Source organism: Crinia signifera, chromosome 2 (assembly GCF_055691185.1).
Source record: "Crinia signifera chromosome 2, ASM5569118v1, whole genome shotgun sequence".
Classification (NCBI taxonomy): Eukaryota; Metazoa; Chordata; class Amphibia; order Anura; family Myobatrachidae; genus Crinia; species Crinia signifera.
Genome location: NC_139218.1, coordinates 31,450,926 through 31,468,610, shown reverse-complemented (window position 1 = coordinate 31,468,610; position 17,685 = coordinate 31,450,926). Strand labels below are relative to the sequence as shown.

Sequence of the window (17,685 nt, the reverse complement as noted above, 5' to 3'; positions counted from 1 at the left end):
GGTTATGATCGCCAACAATTAATGTCCACCAAGCAAAAAGTCATGGCAATCCCTCGTTCTAAAACCCTTAAACGTAGATCCAAGTCTACCTCTAAAAACAAATTATTCTGGCCCAATAAGTATAACACCAACAGCATTATTGCTAAAAATGCAGTCAAACAATATTGGCCCATTGTATCGGAGGACACTGAGCTACCTGGTCTGCATAACAAAAAGCTGATTACCAGTTATTCACGTGGGCGCAATCTTCGTGACTACCTGGTACACAGTGACATAACGGATTTTGATAGAATTAATGTCACTCCGTTCTTTGGGGCTCCAAAGAAGGGGTGTGTTAAATGTACTGGATGCACCACCTGCGGGTATATGGCAGTTGGTGATTTTATCAAACATCCCACTACCAACAGAAAGTTCAACATCAATTTTCGTTTAACGTGTTCTACCAAGTTCGTTGTATACGTTTTAATCTGCCCGTGTGGCAAGTACTATGTCGGGAAAACCGACTGCCAGTTCAAGATACGCATGGCACAACATCGCCAGGCGATCAGAGCAGCAGTGCTGAAAGGTGACAGCGAACAGCCTGTCGCCCGGCACTATGCGCTGATGGGACACTCACCCACCGCGCTTAAACACAAAATCATTGACCATGTCCCCCCACTATCTAGGGGAGGCAATCGGTCTAAACTGCTCCTCCAACGGGAATCAAGGTGGATCTTTTTACTTAATACACTCAGCCCCAATGGCTTGAACGAATCCTTAGGTCTTAACTGCTTCCTTTAATGCATTAACATATTCTATATGTCTTTGTATCATTTTTGTATTGGCACATTATTGCCTTGTTCATTTTTACTGAAATGCTTGTTATTTCTGTCCTTTAGCTTGTATGTTTCCATGGTGACGGGTGCACACTGGGTGACGTCATCATGAGTAGCCGACGTGGCCACGCTGCCGCACGGCTCCTGCAGACGCTGAGGTGTGGGTGTTAGAGCACTTAAATGGTGAGTTATTGTTTTATTCTTGTTGTATCGCCCTGACGAAAATGCACCAGCATTGAAACGTTGGCAAAGTCCTGGCTGTGTGTCGCGTATTTATTTATCCTGAGTGCCGCCTGCAAACCTGTGTTATATATATATATATATATATATACAATATGGCTTGCGGTCCGGCACTCTCCCCTCAGCTGCTTGTGACCTCGGTGCCCTCCGTGATAAGTAGGTATATGGAGGAAGAACAGGCGGCACTCCAAGGATTTGTGTAAAAATCTGTATTAAAGCTGATAGGACACTGATAGGACGGTGTCCTATCAGCTTTAATACAGATTTTTACACAAATCCTTGGAGTGCCGCCTGTTCTTCCTCCATATATATATATATAAGTTGTGGAGACGAGCTGGCACTCCCAACAATGAACGCAAATGCCCTGGGTGCCTTCCACAATGATAAGGTAGTGTGAGGGATAAATGGCGTCACTCCGAGGGTCTTTGTAGAAAGAATTTAATAGCAATAAACAAGTACGAATGAACAATCACATTGCACTGTGAAAGTCAACGTTTCAATGTCCTAACGACATTTTTGTCAAGACTGGTGCAATGGAAAAAACATTAACAATGTGATGAACAGGTAACTGCATTAAATAAGCTTACCTGCGCTGAGTCATCCGGCGGCCGAGTGCTCACCGCCCCTCCCCCAGCCGGGGGTACGTACAGTGTGCTAGCCGCAACTTCCGGCTCCCGTTGTCAGGGAGACACAACAAGCCGCGGCTCCCGGCCGCCGAATGACAGCACCTGAAAAAGCAACAAATGGATAATAATATACATAGTAAATAAGCAGTGAAAAGGGGCACAATTACTGGCCACTATAATATGGTGTATACTGACACTGGAAAAAAAGGGGTTTTAACGTCAAACAACCCAGATAGGGTAGACACTAAGAAGCATGTCGACACTACTGGACTGGGCACAAAACAAAGTGCAACAGGGCGCACCACTTGTAGCAAACACAAGGGGACATAGAACCACAGTACATGGGATGCAGGGAAAAAGACAATAAGAAAAATACGAAAAATGTGTCAACCCAAGCCATGTAGACAATAAAGTACCATGTTGACATGATGTAAAGTTTGTAGGAAAAACACTGCTTTTTTAGAAAGACATGTCTTCAGTAAAAAACACTCCAATTGAATCGGTCATTGAGACCTTTGGGTTTACTGGTTTCAAGTTTATAAATCCATTTGGATTCCAATCTAAGTAGAGCTCCATCACGATCTCCTCCTCGCCGAAAAGGGGGGACATGGTCTATAAGAATAAACCTCATGTCTCCGACGGAATGTCCAGTTTCCAAAAAATGTCTGGCCACTGGTTGGTCAGCTGAACCAGAACGTACAGCATTATTAATAGCTGAACGATGTAGAGCCATCCTATCACGGATGGTGCGTATGGTTTTGCCCACATAATAAAGATGGCACGGGCAAAAAAGCAAGTAGATAACGTGGGTGGTCTGGCAGGTGAGGACATGTTTAATAGGAATGAGGACTTTGGTAATCGGATGTTCAAAAGATTTACAGACCACCAGATTCTTGCACGTAGTGCAGCTGAGGCATTTATAACAACCAGGGGGTTTTGTTAGAAAATTAGTTGAGGGTGGTGCAACATCAAACCCGGTTATGTCAGTGTGGACAACCCTGTCCTTAATATTGCGTCCACGGGTGTAGCAGGCCATGGGTCTTTTGGTGTGTAAACCCACTGGAGAGGGGATTTCGGATAAGGGATACTCAACCTGTACTTTATATATTGGATAATATACAGTACTCCTTGCCATAAATTATTAGGTTACTAACCAAGAGTAGATATATTATTTGTCACACTGGAATAGATGTCACAGATTGTAGGACTAGATCATTTTAAAGGATGTCATGATTTATAAAAGCACAGATATGAAAGAAGATGTACTGTAGATTATTTTTCTCTTGATTGGATACAATACACAGGTTCTCAAACTCAGACATCAGGATCCCATAGAGAATTCATGTTTTCTGGCTCACCTGGGGATACTGATTGCCCCTGGGAAACATGATCTGTGTGGGGTCCTGAGGGCAAATATATATTAAGCCTAATAAAAAATGGACAACTTATCATCTTCTAGTATCTATCAAGTGCATTCTATAAAAGGATAGAAGTGGATTAGTTGCTAGAGGCAACTTCTCTACTTATCTATTTCATTCTTTAGTGGGCTTGAAACATTTCCCTCTTAGATTCTGATATTTGTCCTTAGATACAAGCTAATTAAACCTTAATAAATTGAATCCAGATTTGTTTCCATAGTAATACACTGCATTATATTTATTCTTGAAATGCTGTATAATTAAGTTGTTATGAATGCCAGAGCAGTATCTTCTCCATTATGCACTATGTAAAGTTGAAGAAAATTTGGAGGTGGTGAGTCTGTGTGGGATAATCAGCAAGATTGTAAGCTGTGAAGAGGTTGAAACATATAAAAGATGTATATGAAATGTGAGGACTAGGGAGCTAGTAGGTAACTGTTGGATGACAGTAAAACAAAGTTGAGGGAAATAGAACAGCCAGCAGGAGTGAACTTCAAAGGAGGAGAAGAGAGAGGAGAGACAGAGAGTCCAGCTGGGATGATGCCTTAGGCCAGACGATAGAAGGATATCCATTACAACACCATGATGGTCACCAAGATGAGCAGTGTTGAAGAAAGAGAGGCTACCATAGAAAAGTGCAGGTAGGCTGGTGATGTCCAAACAGAAGATCCAGGTCTCTATAAGGCCTAGAAATAGAAGAAGTGAGAGGGGACAAGGTTGTGGGTTATTCAATGTTTATTACAGAACAATATAGAGTTCCAGAGTGCACAGGAAAAGGGGAGTGAATGACAACAGAAATGTGAATGAAAAAAGAAGAGTTGGAGGTTTGAAATTTTGTCACAGAGGAAGAAAGTAATCATAGGGATTAGATACAGTAGGTGTGGGGATGGGTGTTAATGTCTATAGAAACCATTATGAGGAATTGAGAGAGGGAGTAATTGGTATGTGGGACGATGAATCAAAAAGTATAATGGCTAATCTCAGTGAAAGGAGAAAATAAGTTCATGTGAAAATAATTCTAACTTATAAAATTCCTGGGTTGCAAAAGAGTATGGATTGTGCAGGCGACGCACAGAGCAAATGACCAATTTCACAAGCCAGAGATGTCTCCTCTTACCGGTGTACTTTGCATTGGTCATAGATATATTTATCTCTCCCCTGATATTAAGGGGTTTGTAGTGGACCCATTGATTGACAAGTTATACTTGTCCATTGATAATCTCCTCCTCACTCTCTCATCCCCCCTCCCATTTCCTACCCACCTTGTATTACACTCTTGCCACACACATAACTACTTCATGTATAGGATAAATGGTTCTAAGCTTTACACACCTCCCTACTTTCTCCCATTCAAGCTAGAACTTATATGAGCTAACTACAGAATCACCTTGAAGAGGATCAACACAAAATAGTTGTTTTTTGATGTTGCCAAGTAATAGCTGGTTTGTCCATTTTGTATGGAAAAGTTGTTGAAAGCAAGTTTGCCAAAACTGAGATGTCCCACTAAAGACAGTGCAGTGGTTTCCCGTTTAAAAAAATTATATTACTTGGCCTCCGTCTTTAGCCAGTAGCCTAAATTGCACTCCCCACTTCCACCCTTAGTGTTTGCTGTGTCTTGTGTAAGATAAAGTCATGTTTTAGATATGTTTAGGGAAATTATATTTAAATAATCAAACTCCACAGGGAAAAAAAGAAATCCTGATTCATGCCCCTAATATTATTTGTCATTTTTTGCCACATACCATTTTGCCCCTTACACAATATACCACACACCATAATGCCCCTTACACAATAGGCAACTCAACATAATGCCCCTTACACAATATGCCACAAATTGTAATGCCCCTTATACATTATGCCACACATCATACTGCCTCTTACTGATTATGCCACACACCGTAATGGCTATAACATAACATGCTACACACCGTAATGCCCATTACACATTATGCCAAACATTGTAATGCAAATTACACATTATGCGACACACTGTAATGAATACTTTTCTTTATGCTATACATACTGTAGCTTTCAGCATATTCTCCCATTGGCACCATCATTCCTGTGCTATACACACCGTGGCATTCATTTTGTGTCCCTCCATGGCATTTTAAACATAATGCCTCCAATAGGGCCACTTACACATAATGCCCCAAGTAGCTTAGGTCACCTACCTCGGCTGCCAGTATGAGAGCTGTGATTAGCTGGTGGCTGGCACCGCAATTGAAATGTAAAATTCTGCTTCAACTAAGAATTGGCTTCATGACGTTAAGTTCTGTTAATGACAGACAAGAAAATAATTCAGTCCTTTCTCAATGAGCAGTGCCTGCTTAGGGAACTTGTCTATACTGTATTGCAGTCTTTCGGACAGACACCTCCAAAGTTAAAAAAAAGGTTTGTGACTGAATTAAGTACAATTTCTTAAAAATCTTTTCTACAATGGAATACAAAGAATTAGCTGCTCGTTTAATCATTTTCAATGCAAGATCATTTGGAAGCTGTATGACATTACTGTAATAGCTGAAACTTATTGTTGAATTACTTTACCTCCAGCTGTTTATACAGGCAGTAATCCAGTGCCGGATGTCTTCTCCAAAACCAATCAGATGACAGTATATTTTACTTCCGACGACTCTTTTGCAGCGGGTGGATTTCTTGCTAACTTTACAGCTGGTTATCACCTCGGCATGCCTGGTTAGTACAACCTCCTTTGCTCGCTTCACTTTTACATTTTAAACTGGGTACACATTAAACAAGATGTTTCAATGATATTCACAATAACAATATTGTTAATTAAATTTTCATGCATATCGTCATGTGTATTATCATTAACGATGTGTGCTTCCAGGGGACCCCCTCTGTTGTCTGTACATGCAGCTCAATCCTGGCTATATCGTCAATGACAGCTATACTCCTGGATGTGGCCACTAAATGATATTGTTTGTTAAATCACTTAATGTGTACTGTGGAGGCGTAAACTGTGGGAGGCACTGGAGTCATCTGCCAATGGGCTCCTGCTCCGAAGGGGGCACCCCTTCTGCCCTGCGAGTTTGAATCAGTTAATTGAAAGCCATCGATATCGCTTCTGTGGCTAACTCCCCATTTTTTGCATGTGTCACACCCTGTGTTAGAACCCATGACTTGTCTTAATGGCACCTTACTGACTGAGTTTTTTTGGGGTAACCGATATTTATTCTGCCTCCGGGCAACTGGGGCAAACTTACGCCACTGGTGTGTATACACTAAGCGGGGTATTCTGTTTCATTCACTCGGATGCGAATTCGCATCCTTGGGAGTGACCCAGATCCTGCATTTTGATTGGTGGTACATCGTCCCACCATTCCCGAGGCGCTTTCATTCGTGCTGGCTACGAATGAATGTTTTACATAAACATCCATTCGCATGCCACTGGGACACTCCCACATCTTTCCATGGTCGGCAACCATCGAAAGATGTGGAAGGTGCACGCCATATGCAATGTTGCCCTGAGCAATCTTACATATGTGTGTACGCTTGGGGGAAGTGGGCGGGCAGCTGACATCTGGTGATTGCCCCTGGATTCCCATTGGCTAGTTTCACAGGAAACTGGGGGTGGGCTTTGGAGTGTGCTGATGACTGGGGGATCGCTGCAGCACATATATTACATACATGATAACATGTATGTTTATATGTGCTTAGTGATCTACCCCTGTATTGTTGGTCGGCACTGCAGCCGTTGCTGATTTCATCCTTTACTGTTTTTCGGCAATATTCATTTTATAGAATTATATTATTTCTGGATGTGCCATGCAGTCGAAAGGTCCACAATAACAATGTCAACAATGTCCATACCACATGTCGACATTCTCAGAATGATGATGGTAGGGTTGAGCACTGCAGGGAGGGTTAGGATTCGGGGGAACGGCTGCAAAACAGTTAAAAATTCAAATTTCCATTCCAATCTGCCAGTGAGTCAGTTTGGAATGGCAATTGGTGGCAGTGGGTGTGGCTCCCCTATTTGAATTTTGAACTGAGCTGCTGCCCCACCTCGGGAACCACCACTGGTATTAGGATTAGGGATAGTGGAGAAATTCTTATTGGAGAGCCAAACAATCAGAGGCTTGACCTCTAAGTAATGATCACTTGACCGTTAGGACCTGGAAGATGCCCCCAGGAGTAGGTACTGGGCCATCAGGGGTGATATGTCAACATTCAAACATGTTCTTATGTCGTCACTGACTACATTATAAATGTTGACATGGTCAATGTCAACATTATGACAATGCTAAAATAATGAATGTCGACATATAGAAGCCAACTTCTGGATGTTTATAGTTGCCCTCATCCAGCTGACGTTGAATCCTCTTCCTGATGCACAACAGTATTTCTCAACAGCGAAAGAGATATCAGGTTGGTGACGACTATTTATTGGCGGAAATATAATTAATTCTTATTTAGAAATATCAAGTGTGAGGTGGCGAGATGCCATCCAGGATGAAACAGCAGGAAGGCTGTAGTTGTAGAGAACGCGCCAGGTTCCGCTCCGTTCCCCTTCGGGCAGCGTCACACACACTCACTCTCAGAGGAGGAAGGAGTCATCAGGTTCCTTTCTGCACGGACTGACACAGGGAGACAATAGAGCATGCTGGTGTACGGTGGAGACGATGTGATTGGTATGCGGTTGTTGGGTCTACATGAATAACTACTGAAGGTCGCTATGGGCTTAGGTCGACATCTGCGAAGATAAACGTGGGGTTAGGTTGACAGGGTCATTAGGACGACACAAGTATTATGTCCACATGGACAAGGTCGACAGTCAAAAGGTCGACATGGGTTTTTGATTTGTGTTGCCAACATGTGCCGACAGGCAGTATTTCATGCCCTACCATCCACCAGGGTTGGTAGGGCATGAAGCATGGCGAGTGCGAGCACTGATACGGTGCCCATACCGACTGTGTCGAAATTCAGGACAAAGAACGTGAAACCCATTTGACCGTCGACCTTGCCATGTCATCCTAATGCTTGTGTCGACCTAATTCCCCTGTTGACCTAACCCCATGTCGACATTATGAGGTGCCAACCTAAGCCCACGTTGACCTTCAGTAGTCGACCTAAGCCAAAGTCGACCTTAGTTGTGTCAACCCTACGATCCATACCCATGTGATTCAGTCCCAGTATGCAATAAAATTCGGCATTCCGTCCCTTTTGTACTCATGGATATAATGCAGAATATACACAATGAAAGAAAGAAATAATATATGTATATCAAGAAGTAAAAACAAAAGGATATGAAACAACTGAATCCATGTTGGAGCAGATGGCTTCCAGCTTGATACCGCCTAGTGAAATATACATGTGTTTGACCTGTGAAACATGCTGGTTTTTGTCATATAGTTGATGGAAATAGAATATCGAGTTCTATTAAACAATGTTTTATATCAAAGTGTTTCTGACAAATGTAACAGTCAATCTCATTTATTAAAAGCGACTCAAACTGAAGTACGCGCATAAATAATAAATTACAGGCTTCCAACCGGGCAATGACTACTATTTTGTTAATAACGTGAAGTTTTCCTTAATAATTGCATAATAATAACACATTTTAATCATGCCCGTAGTGCGGCGTGTTAGTTTTATTGAGAACGCAATGACGTGTATATGAGGAACGGTGACAGCTGCGCTCACACATTGTGCTATTATTTAAGCTAGTCTGTAGCATTAGAGGAGAACGTCACCTTGTACTGGTGATTAATACGGGAAGCTGGCAGTGGTGCTCCTATAATGGGTGCAGTGTGCGGAGTCCCAGGTGGGCCTACACGCTACCATTAGGCAGCTTTAGGCAGCTGGAGGGCACCCTTTGTTCAGCAGGTCCAACTCTGTGCAGTTTGCACCTGCCCGACCTTGCGCCCATCAGCACTATCAGCAGCCGCCTGTTAGACCTTACGCCCACTACAGGCACAGAGAGGGCATAACTGGGGCGGAGGGTAGAGAGCGAACATCTGCCTGGCTCACCGGCACTTCCCTGGCTCCTTTGCAGGTTAGAGCTGTTATGCTCTGCCGCTGCTGCCCGGGCCCTCCTAAAGGAAGCTGGAAGGAAGGAGCAGAGAAAAGCTCTACAGCAGTGGTAGACAACCCTAGCCCTCGAGAGCTACCAACAGTTCACATTTTCCAGACAACCTAGCTGCTGCACAGCTGCACTCATTAATCACTGACACATTTTAAAAGATCCACAGATGGAGCCAGGGGCGTAACTACACCTTTTTGGGCCCCATAGCAAAATTTTGAAAGGGCCCCCCAGCACTTCACCAAAATGAGGGCGGTGGGGGGGGGGGGGGGGGGTGGAGGTCAGAATAGCAAACGAGGATGGGTAAGATTCGGTAGAAGGTATATTAGGTATAAGCACAGGACATTAGACATAAGATCAGGACAATAGGGAGAGGACAACAGAGACAGGATAGGACATTAGACATAAGTTTAGGACAATAGGGACAGCACAATAGAGACAGGACAATTAGGATGACAATAGGAATAGGACAGGACAATAGAGATAGGAGGGGACATTAGGAAAAGCACAGGACAATAGGGACAGGACATCCCCACTCACCAAGCATGTATTCACCTTCATTCAATGGATCCAGGCCTCACTGGGATTGCCACTCATACACCAGGGTGCAGGCAAGGCAAGTGCCATTTCCCTGGATCTCCCGCTGGAGGGGGGGGGGGGGGAGAGACCCTGCTGTTCCCTGCGCTGGGTCTCTCTTGCTCACATGCGCTGGGTGGGTGAAGAATAGACACAGGCAGCCACTGCTCCCTGCTTGGTCTCCCCCTCACATGCGCTGGGGGGGCAGACAGGAGGTGCCGTTAGGTGCTGCTCTCTGCTGGGTCTCCCCGTTGCTCACATGCGCGGCGGGGGAGACCCTTACACACGATGGGGGGGGGGTCCCGGGAAGTGCTGAAGTTCCACCGCCAGGTCTCTCCCCCGCTCACATGCGCTGGGTGGGTGGAAAGCCGGAGACAGGACTCGGGAGGCGCAGGCAGCTGCTTCTCCCCGTCACACGTGCTGGGGGGGGGAGACAGGAGGTGCCGCCGGGCCCCATAGCAGCTGCACCCCCTGCACTCTGGGTAGTTCCGCCACTGGATGGAGCTAATTAGCTCACTTGTGATTCTGTGAGGAGACCTGCAAAACATGCACTGTTGGTAGCTCTCGAGGACTAGGGTTGGCTACCCCAGCTCTACAGGATGCTAGAAAGAGCCGCCTCCTGCTGTAAGATCCTCTTCTCCTACTGACACCCTCTGGCTGCTCTCTGGCTGGCAGCTCTACCTAAACCAGAGACAGAGTATCTTTTAGTAAGTAAGTAAGTGTAAGTTTAATTTATATAGCACTCTCTCTTCTTTTACTCAGGAGTGTAGTTAGTTTGGTGTATCAGCGTTGTATTGTGCTTCTTTTCAGGTGAACTTGTAAGGGGGCGCAGTGGGGTGTGGAAACATAGACATTTTAAAGAGTATTTTATTAGCCCAGAGTGCCACCATTTTTGTGTGCAGTGCAGGGCGCGGGAGGTCCGAATTTTTGACTTGGGTGTAAAAAAAACCTAGCATCGGCCCTCACTACACTGCATACACTGCAGCCATTTTGGTAATACTTACCTGCAGCAGTGGCGGAAGCGCTGCAGAAATCACTGTGAAAATGATGACGCAGCAGTTGTGGATACACAGTGGAGTCTGAGCACTCTAGTGTTCAGACTCCACAATGCAGCAGAGGTTCTAGGGTCTGAGTACTAGAGCGCTCAGATCCTACTGCTCAGAGAGTAGGGGGCCCGGCCCAGGAAGCTGCACAATGGCCTCCTCCTCTCTTAAGATGCTCCTGGAGATGGGTACTGTAACTGTATAACAGTAAAAAGAATAAGCTAGAAACATAATTACAATAGTGTGTTAGTAATAACACAAACTGCATTGCAAATAAAATGTAATTAAAAAATATTCAACATTTATCTCTTGAAATAGTAGTTAAATTACTGTATGCATTTCTTAAATATCAGCCATCTTCCCGTCCTGCTGGCAACACCTCCCCCTACCTCGACCCCCTCACAATTGAGGCCATTCACTCAATTGCATGCCAATCCTTCTTGCCCAACATTCAGAGTCAACCCTTCCAAAAGTCTTCACTTCCTTCCTACATTTGTCTGCAAAAAAGTCTACAAGACCTGTTCTCTTCTGATTCCTGAAGCCACTCTGAGTTTGCAAGAGCTTGGCCTTGCTTCCCTGGCACCCTTCAGCTTTCGGTAGAGTTCTCTTTGTCGGCCACAATCCTTGATCCTGAAGGCATCAAAATGGTAGACTTGTAACTCTTGCTACTTTTCTTCCTTTGAAATAAATGTCATTTGTTTCTTATCTCCGGTCCAACTAGTTGCTAGTATGGTGTGTTGTTCTCCATGTATAGATTCCTATCCTTCTTACGTCCTATCCTTTGAGCTATTCTTTCTTAGAGATCACAACATCCAGTCACTTTACCAATAGAACCAACAAATGTCACAGGCCACTATTTTATTTTAGTTATATTTTGTTTCTCATACATTTTTAAGGATGTTTGTATAGGAACATTACAGAAGACAAGGAACTGAAAGTTACCACTGACTTATGGCATATATTGAGGTAAAAAGGAACAGGGTATCACTAAGCTTTATTTAGGGGTGTATTGAACCAACCCCATGCACATGCCGTTTCCCCCTCGCTAGCTTTTTGAAGCAAGGGGAAAACGGCGTATGCAGCCACTAAAAAAGGTCTGTGGCTAAATGCAGCGGGCTCCCTGCATTACCCCGGAGCCTCGCTGTTTGGGGGAGTCCTTACTGTCCTCTGTCCTTGTTGAGTTGTCAATCATCGAAGGCTACTGTTGCAGGTGCACAGCCGGGTGGTACATCACCCGTGCATCTGGAACAGGAGCCTTCGATGACTGACAGCTCAACAGTTGTGACATCACATGACCGGCAGCTCCCTGGCTGCACCTGTGTTTTCCAGGCCACTCCCAGAAAACGCCATATCCAGCTCTTGCAGTACCGCATCGCTGCCCCCCGTAGGAACTTATACTGCAATCGGCAGGTGATTGCAGTTAAAGTTCCGACAGTGGTCCGCAGATGTCCGAAAATCACGATTTGTGATTTCCGGACATTTGCGATTGGGTCTGAATCTGAATATTTAGCTTATAAATTAAACTTGCAAATGTAATGAAATATAAGTAAGACAAGTACCCAACTTTTCCCGAAACTACATACACATTTAATATCATAAACTAGGCTTTACTTGATGCAAATGAACCTATTTTATCCTTCACATGCCTACAGGTATTTTACTGCTGTTCCTAACGCGCAAAACTTCTGTAGAACAATGAACTGAAAGTGCTCTACTGCCTCCTCTTTATCTTGTATTGTCAACTGGAAACACACCATTTCACATAGCCAATTAACTTGTATTGCAGTTCAATGCAATAATGCTTAACTTAATTTGTAAGGTGACTTCATTAGGACTAATCTCTGATCGCCATTAGTTGTAAACAAAGTTCCACTTCACAAACCAAATGACAAAAATATTAATGTCCTGCAAACAGTTTAGCCCTGTGGCATCTGTACATAGATACAGCATATACAGTTAAGTATATACTGTATACAGGGCTGGCAACAGAAATCATGGGGCCCCCTCACAAAAACCCTCTTGACTTTATGGGGGAAATTTACTAAGATGAATTCGTGAAAATGCTTCGGTGTAAAAAAATAGAAAAATAAATACATTAAAAAACGGCGTAGGGTCCCCCCCCCCCCCCCCCCACGGCCGCAACCAGCACCAGGCTGAAAGAGCCGGGGCTGGTTTTTAAAAAATCAGGAAACCCGGCAAATAGGGGTTCCCCAATTTTTTTAAACCAGCACAGGCTCCAGGGCCGGGGCTGGTTCCCAAAATACGGGGGACAAAATGACTAGGGGTCCCCTGTATTTTAAGAACCAGCCCCAGGCCCAACCAGCCAGCAGGGTAATGTCACAGCCGGGGGACACTTATAATATAAGGTCCCGCGGCCAAAACATTTACCCTACCGACCAGTCAGGGGCCCTGGGGGAGTGGGAACCACCCCCAATAAAGGGGTCACCCCCTCAAGGACTTACCTGACCAGGCTGAAGCCTGGTGCTGTCCCCGGTGACCCTGGGCTGTGGTCACCGGGCTGATTAACTGGTGTAAAAAAAAAAGAATAAACTATTGTTTAATACTGTGGAACTATGAGTCCCAGCAAGCCTCCCCTGCATGCTGGGACTTGGAGAACCACAAGTCCCAGCATGCGGGGCATTAAAGGGCCTGCTGGCACTTGTAGTTCCACAGTATTAAAAATAGTAAAATAAACACACACACTGACACATAAAAAATAAAACTATAATACATCCAAAGCCCTTTCATACTGATACTTACCTATCTTGAGCCCGTAGGTAGGTCCCTGGGTCCAGGGCTCCATGGTCCGGGGTCCGGGGTCCAGGATCCGAAGGGGTACCTGCGGAAGAAAATCCTACTCACCAAGGTCCTGAGGCAAAGATCACGTCCTCTTCTGTCCAACGTAGTCCAGGTCTTCTTAAAAAAACATACACCGACTATTCCGGCAGGTACCCGCGACAGACTGAGGACTACGTCGGACAGAAGAGGGAATGGTGTTAATTGGTGTTGCCACAGCATTAAGATGGATTTGCACCCTGATTGTGAGCACTTTTGAGCATTATCCCGACGATGACGTAAAGAGTAGTGGCTGCCGTGCCTATTTGGCCAGATGAACGCATTCATTCTCAATTGAATATTTCCTAGTATGTCAAAAATAGTATAATTTTAACCTATACACCAGTCATGTCCAAACTGTGGCCCTCCAGCTGTTGTGAAACTACACATCCCAGCATGCCTTGCCATAGATTTACTGTAGCATTCTCTAATAGCAAAACTGTGGCAAGGCATGTTTGGATGTGTAGTTTCGCAACAGCAGGAGGGCCATAGTTTGGACATGCCTGCCATACACTCTTAAAGGTGTTTTGCTATTTTAATACAATAGAGAGAGAGAGAGAGAGAGAGAGAGAGAGAGAGAGAGAGAAAGAGAAGAGAGAGAGAGAGAAGACAAATTGCATTACTGACACATGTATTCAGAGTGTGACTGAAGGAATCAGCCAACACAGGGAAAGTAAGGATGGAATGAAATTAATTATAGCTGTAGGCCCCATGTTTTGGTACAGATGTATAAACCGGCAGGCAGGGACAGTCGGCAGCTCTCCAACGCTTGTCCAACTATGTTTCCCATGAGTTCCCGCCATAGAGAAGGGGGTGTGGTGGTTTTTGCCAAGAAGTGAGTGGGGTCAGGCAACTACTGGTCTACAAGGTCAACCACACAAGAAGAGCAATAGCCTGTAAAGCATTGGTGTGTTCCTCTATCCCGACTACTCCTCAGTTCAACAAAGCAAGTGCAGCAAGGCAAGAACAGTGGCAGCCACTGGAGCCGCGCATATCTTCTGCGTTTACATAGTTAGATACTGCTGATTGTTGTTTGCCATGTCTGCCAATCGATTTTACCAACTATACCAGATTGCATTTGGCCTGGTCCTCCACATGGAAATCTGCTCAAAATGTCCCTCCAAAAATGGCTGCCACTCGGGAGGCGACAGATGCTAGAAGTCCTCCTGGACTGCTTACTTCTGCCAGGGAATCACAGCGCATATAGAGTTAATAGAAAATGCTTTGATTCTGGCAACATTGGCACTGTCAGGCAGCATGAGATCATGGCTACCAGCATGAAGCCCCTGGCAATGAGAATGAAACAAATGGCAACAATTATTTAGTTAAAAATTATAATTAATGTACAGTATGGTGGGGGAATTTTTTTTTATAGTTATTCCACTGCCTACATAGAAGTGGCAGGTAGGACCATGGATAGCCAACAGAATTGTATCTCTCCAACCAAGGCAACTGCATTGCACTGGCCCTCCATGTAGGCTTCATGCAAAAGCAGCCAGTGTTCACCCTGCCTACAAAAGAATGCATGCAGCTGCATTCATTGCATTGCATGGCCTATCCATATACACAATTACTTGTACTTTCTTACTTTATTCCCTAATCAGAATCAAGTCTAAAGTTAAGCTTAAATTGAGTTATAATTTTTCGAAAAAAAACTTTCAAAAATGCATGAATTGACCATAATAAATAACACATTTATGAATCTTGACATTTTGAAAACGTCTGCTGGTCTCTACAAAACAATGAGCTCCGCTAAGAATGCAGCACTCTTATCCACAGAACATAAAGAGAACCACATGGATATAATTATAATTACTACATGACACTATTTCCAGTTTAATGGTAAAATATAAAATTCCTTCTAAAACATAACAATGCACACTTCCTAACACTTAAATGTATGCGTGTAAATATAAATAATATATGATTTCATATATCACAAGATAATACGTTTTAGGGAACGCTAAAGGATAAGGCTACAGTTAGTAAAACAAAATTAAATTAAACATTTTTTAAGTTGTGTAATGCGCAATAGATGGAAGTAAGGTAATTTGCCTGTTCAAGCTTAGTCCTTTTTAATGCAGCAATCTGCTCAGGCTGAAACAAATGCGTCCCTCCTGAGATATATTCTTTTCAAGAAGACATATTAGGTGTTGCGTGACTATATATTTCCTTAATTTGTCCTCCTATCTTTTCGGAATTGCATTTACTTTGTTCAGCCAAAATATGCTTCTTTTGTGCTGTTTCAGCTACTTTTGCAGTTAATGTAGCTGAGAAAAGTCAAGCTTATTCTTTCCGCTTCATATATCATCAACAACGGTGGCCGGATAGCATAAATGATTATCAATACGAGGATGATTATATTTGGTAATGATGTATGAAGAGAAAAAAAAATTGTAATATAATGTTGTGAGATTCAGTGCTACGTATTGGTCAACAAGAAAAAATGGCTGATTTGCATTATGCGTTACAGTAGGAGCCCTTTATAGTCAAGGGGGGAGCGAAGTTTGTGTTATTAGATCTCACAATATTTTTCTGCAGAATGTCACATTTATTTGTCAAGCTATATCACACATATTTGTAGAGTTAACGCGTTTCACAGGTTAAACAATGTCACGTGCGCAAGGTGTAAAGTACATGAGTGGGATCAGATTGAGCTATGAAAAGTATCATTACACAAAGCTGGTTTCACGGTATCCGGATGGCTGACAGGCGATATTTAGGTCAACAGTCCATAGTACAACACTGAAAAGATGATATGCACAAAGTTGACATTGACCAAAGGTTGAGATAATCAATAGGTCAAACGGCAGTTGTCCACACATGAAAAAGTTGACATGATTTCTAGGGGATTTTTTTGCGACTTTGGACTATTCACTTGGTCTATGAATTCTGAACGGTAAACCATATCCAAAGTATGGCTATACATGAATTGGGAGTCCATGTTCTCAGCTGTCAAAATTGACACCAAAAATGTCCACGTGAATTTTAAAGTATAAAAAAAATCCTAAAAAAAAAAATCACTTTTGAATGAATGTCAATCTTTTCATGTGATGAAAATGATTGTTAATTTTGCTTGTGTTGACCTTTTTTTTTCAATTACGACCTTGTGTAAGTCAACCTTCTGCTATCAAAATAGTGACTATCAACTGAGACATTGAGCTATGCCATACCTGGTTTTCACTGTACAGTATGTTGTAATAAAAAGACTATTTTAGCCTATTAGAGGTCTTCACACGTTGTTGTATAAAGTTGAATTGCAACTTTCGGTACTTATGTATTATCTGGCTCCCATGTTAAATGCACCCCATTTTTTCATACCCCTACTATCCAACTACGCATGGAGTTGATTTTATATAGTGTGGCGAGCGCAGCGAGCCACCGTGCCCGAAGCTTGGCAAGCGCAGCGAGCCCCGCGAGGGGACGCGGTCTCATAAGAAAAACGGGAGCCCGGAAATTACATAAGTACCCAACTTTCTTTTTCTTAAATGTTGTTCCTTTAAAAAAACAATATATATATATATATATATATATATATATATATATAGAGAGAGAGAGAGAGAGAGAGAGAGAGAGAGAGAAAGAGATGTATAGATATATATTCATATTATATTTTATCTTTATAATATGTTCAAAAATCTGCTATCTATGTGGTTTAGAAGTTTTATATATCACTGGGGTATAGAAGCAGACACTATTATGTGGCTAACACAACAAAGCTTGCAGGAGAGCCAACACTAGAAATGTTGGAGAAGAGAGATGTTATTATGTCGGAGGGAGTAGGTTACAGGAAGCAGACACGAGTTTGGTGTGAAATAAAAAGCAATTCTTTGTTTCAAACAAAAACACAATTTCGCCACACCAACATGCGTGTCCCAAATGGAATATTCGTACTATCTGTAACATTCTTTAAATAGCAGTGACTGGGGAAAAGAAAAACGTTTTCTCCATTTACAGTATAACCTTTATTTTGCTTTTGTAAAACATTTTTCAAACTGTTTCCATTTAAGGAGCTGTTTACTCTATATTATGTACTATGGGCCTGATTCAGACCTGTTCATTACGCTGCGTATAAAGATGGAGCAGCGT

At 43.2% G+C, this 17,685-nt stretch overlaps 1 protein-coding gene across 1 annotated transcript in view; it reads left to right on the top strand.

Annotated features, from left to right (window-relative positions):
- Positions 1-17,685, top strand: part of TMPRSS15 (transmembrane serine protease 15) — a 236,808-nt gene that overhangs the window by 136,064 nt on the left and 83,059 nt on the right. The window contains exon 15 of the mRNA XM_083170669.1: positions 5,653-5,793. Within this exon, the coding sequence (XP_083026795.1) occupies positions 5,653-5,793 (141 nt within the window). The remainder of the gene's footprint in view (positions 1-5,652; positions 5,794-17,685) is intronic.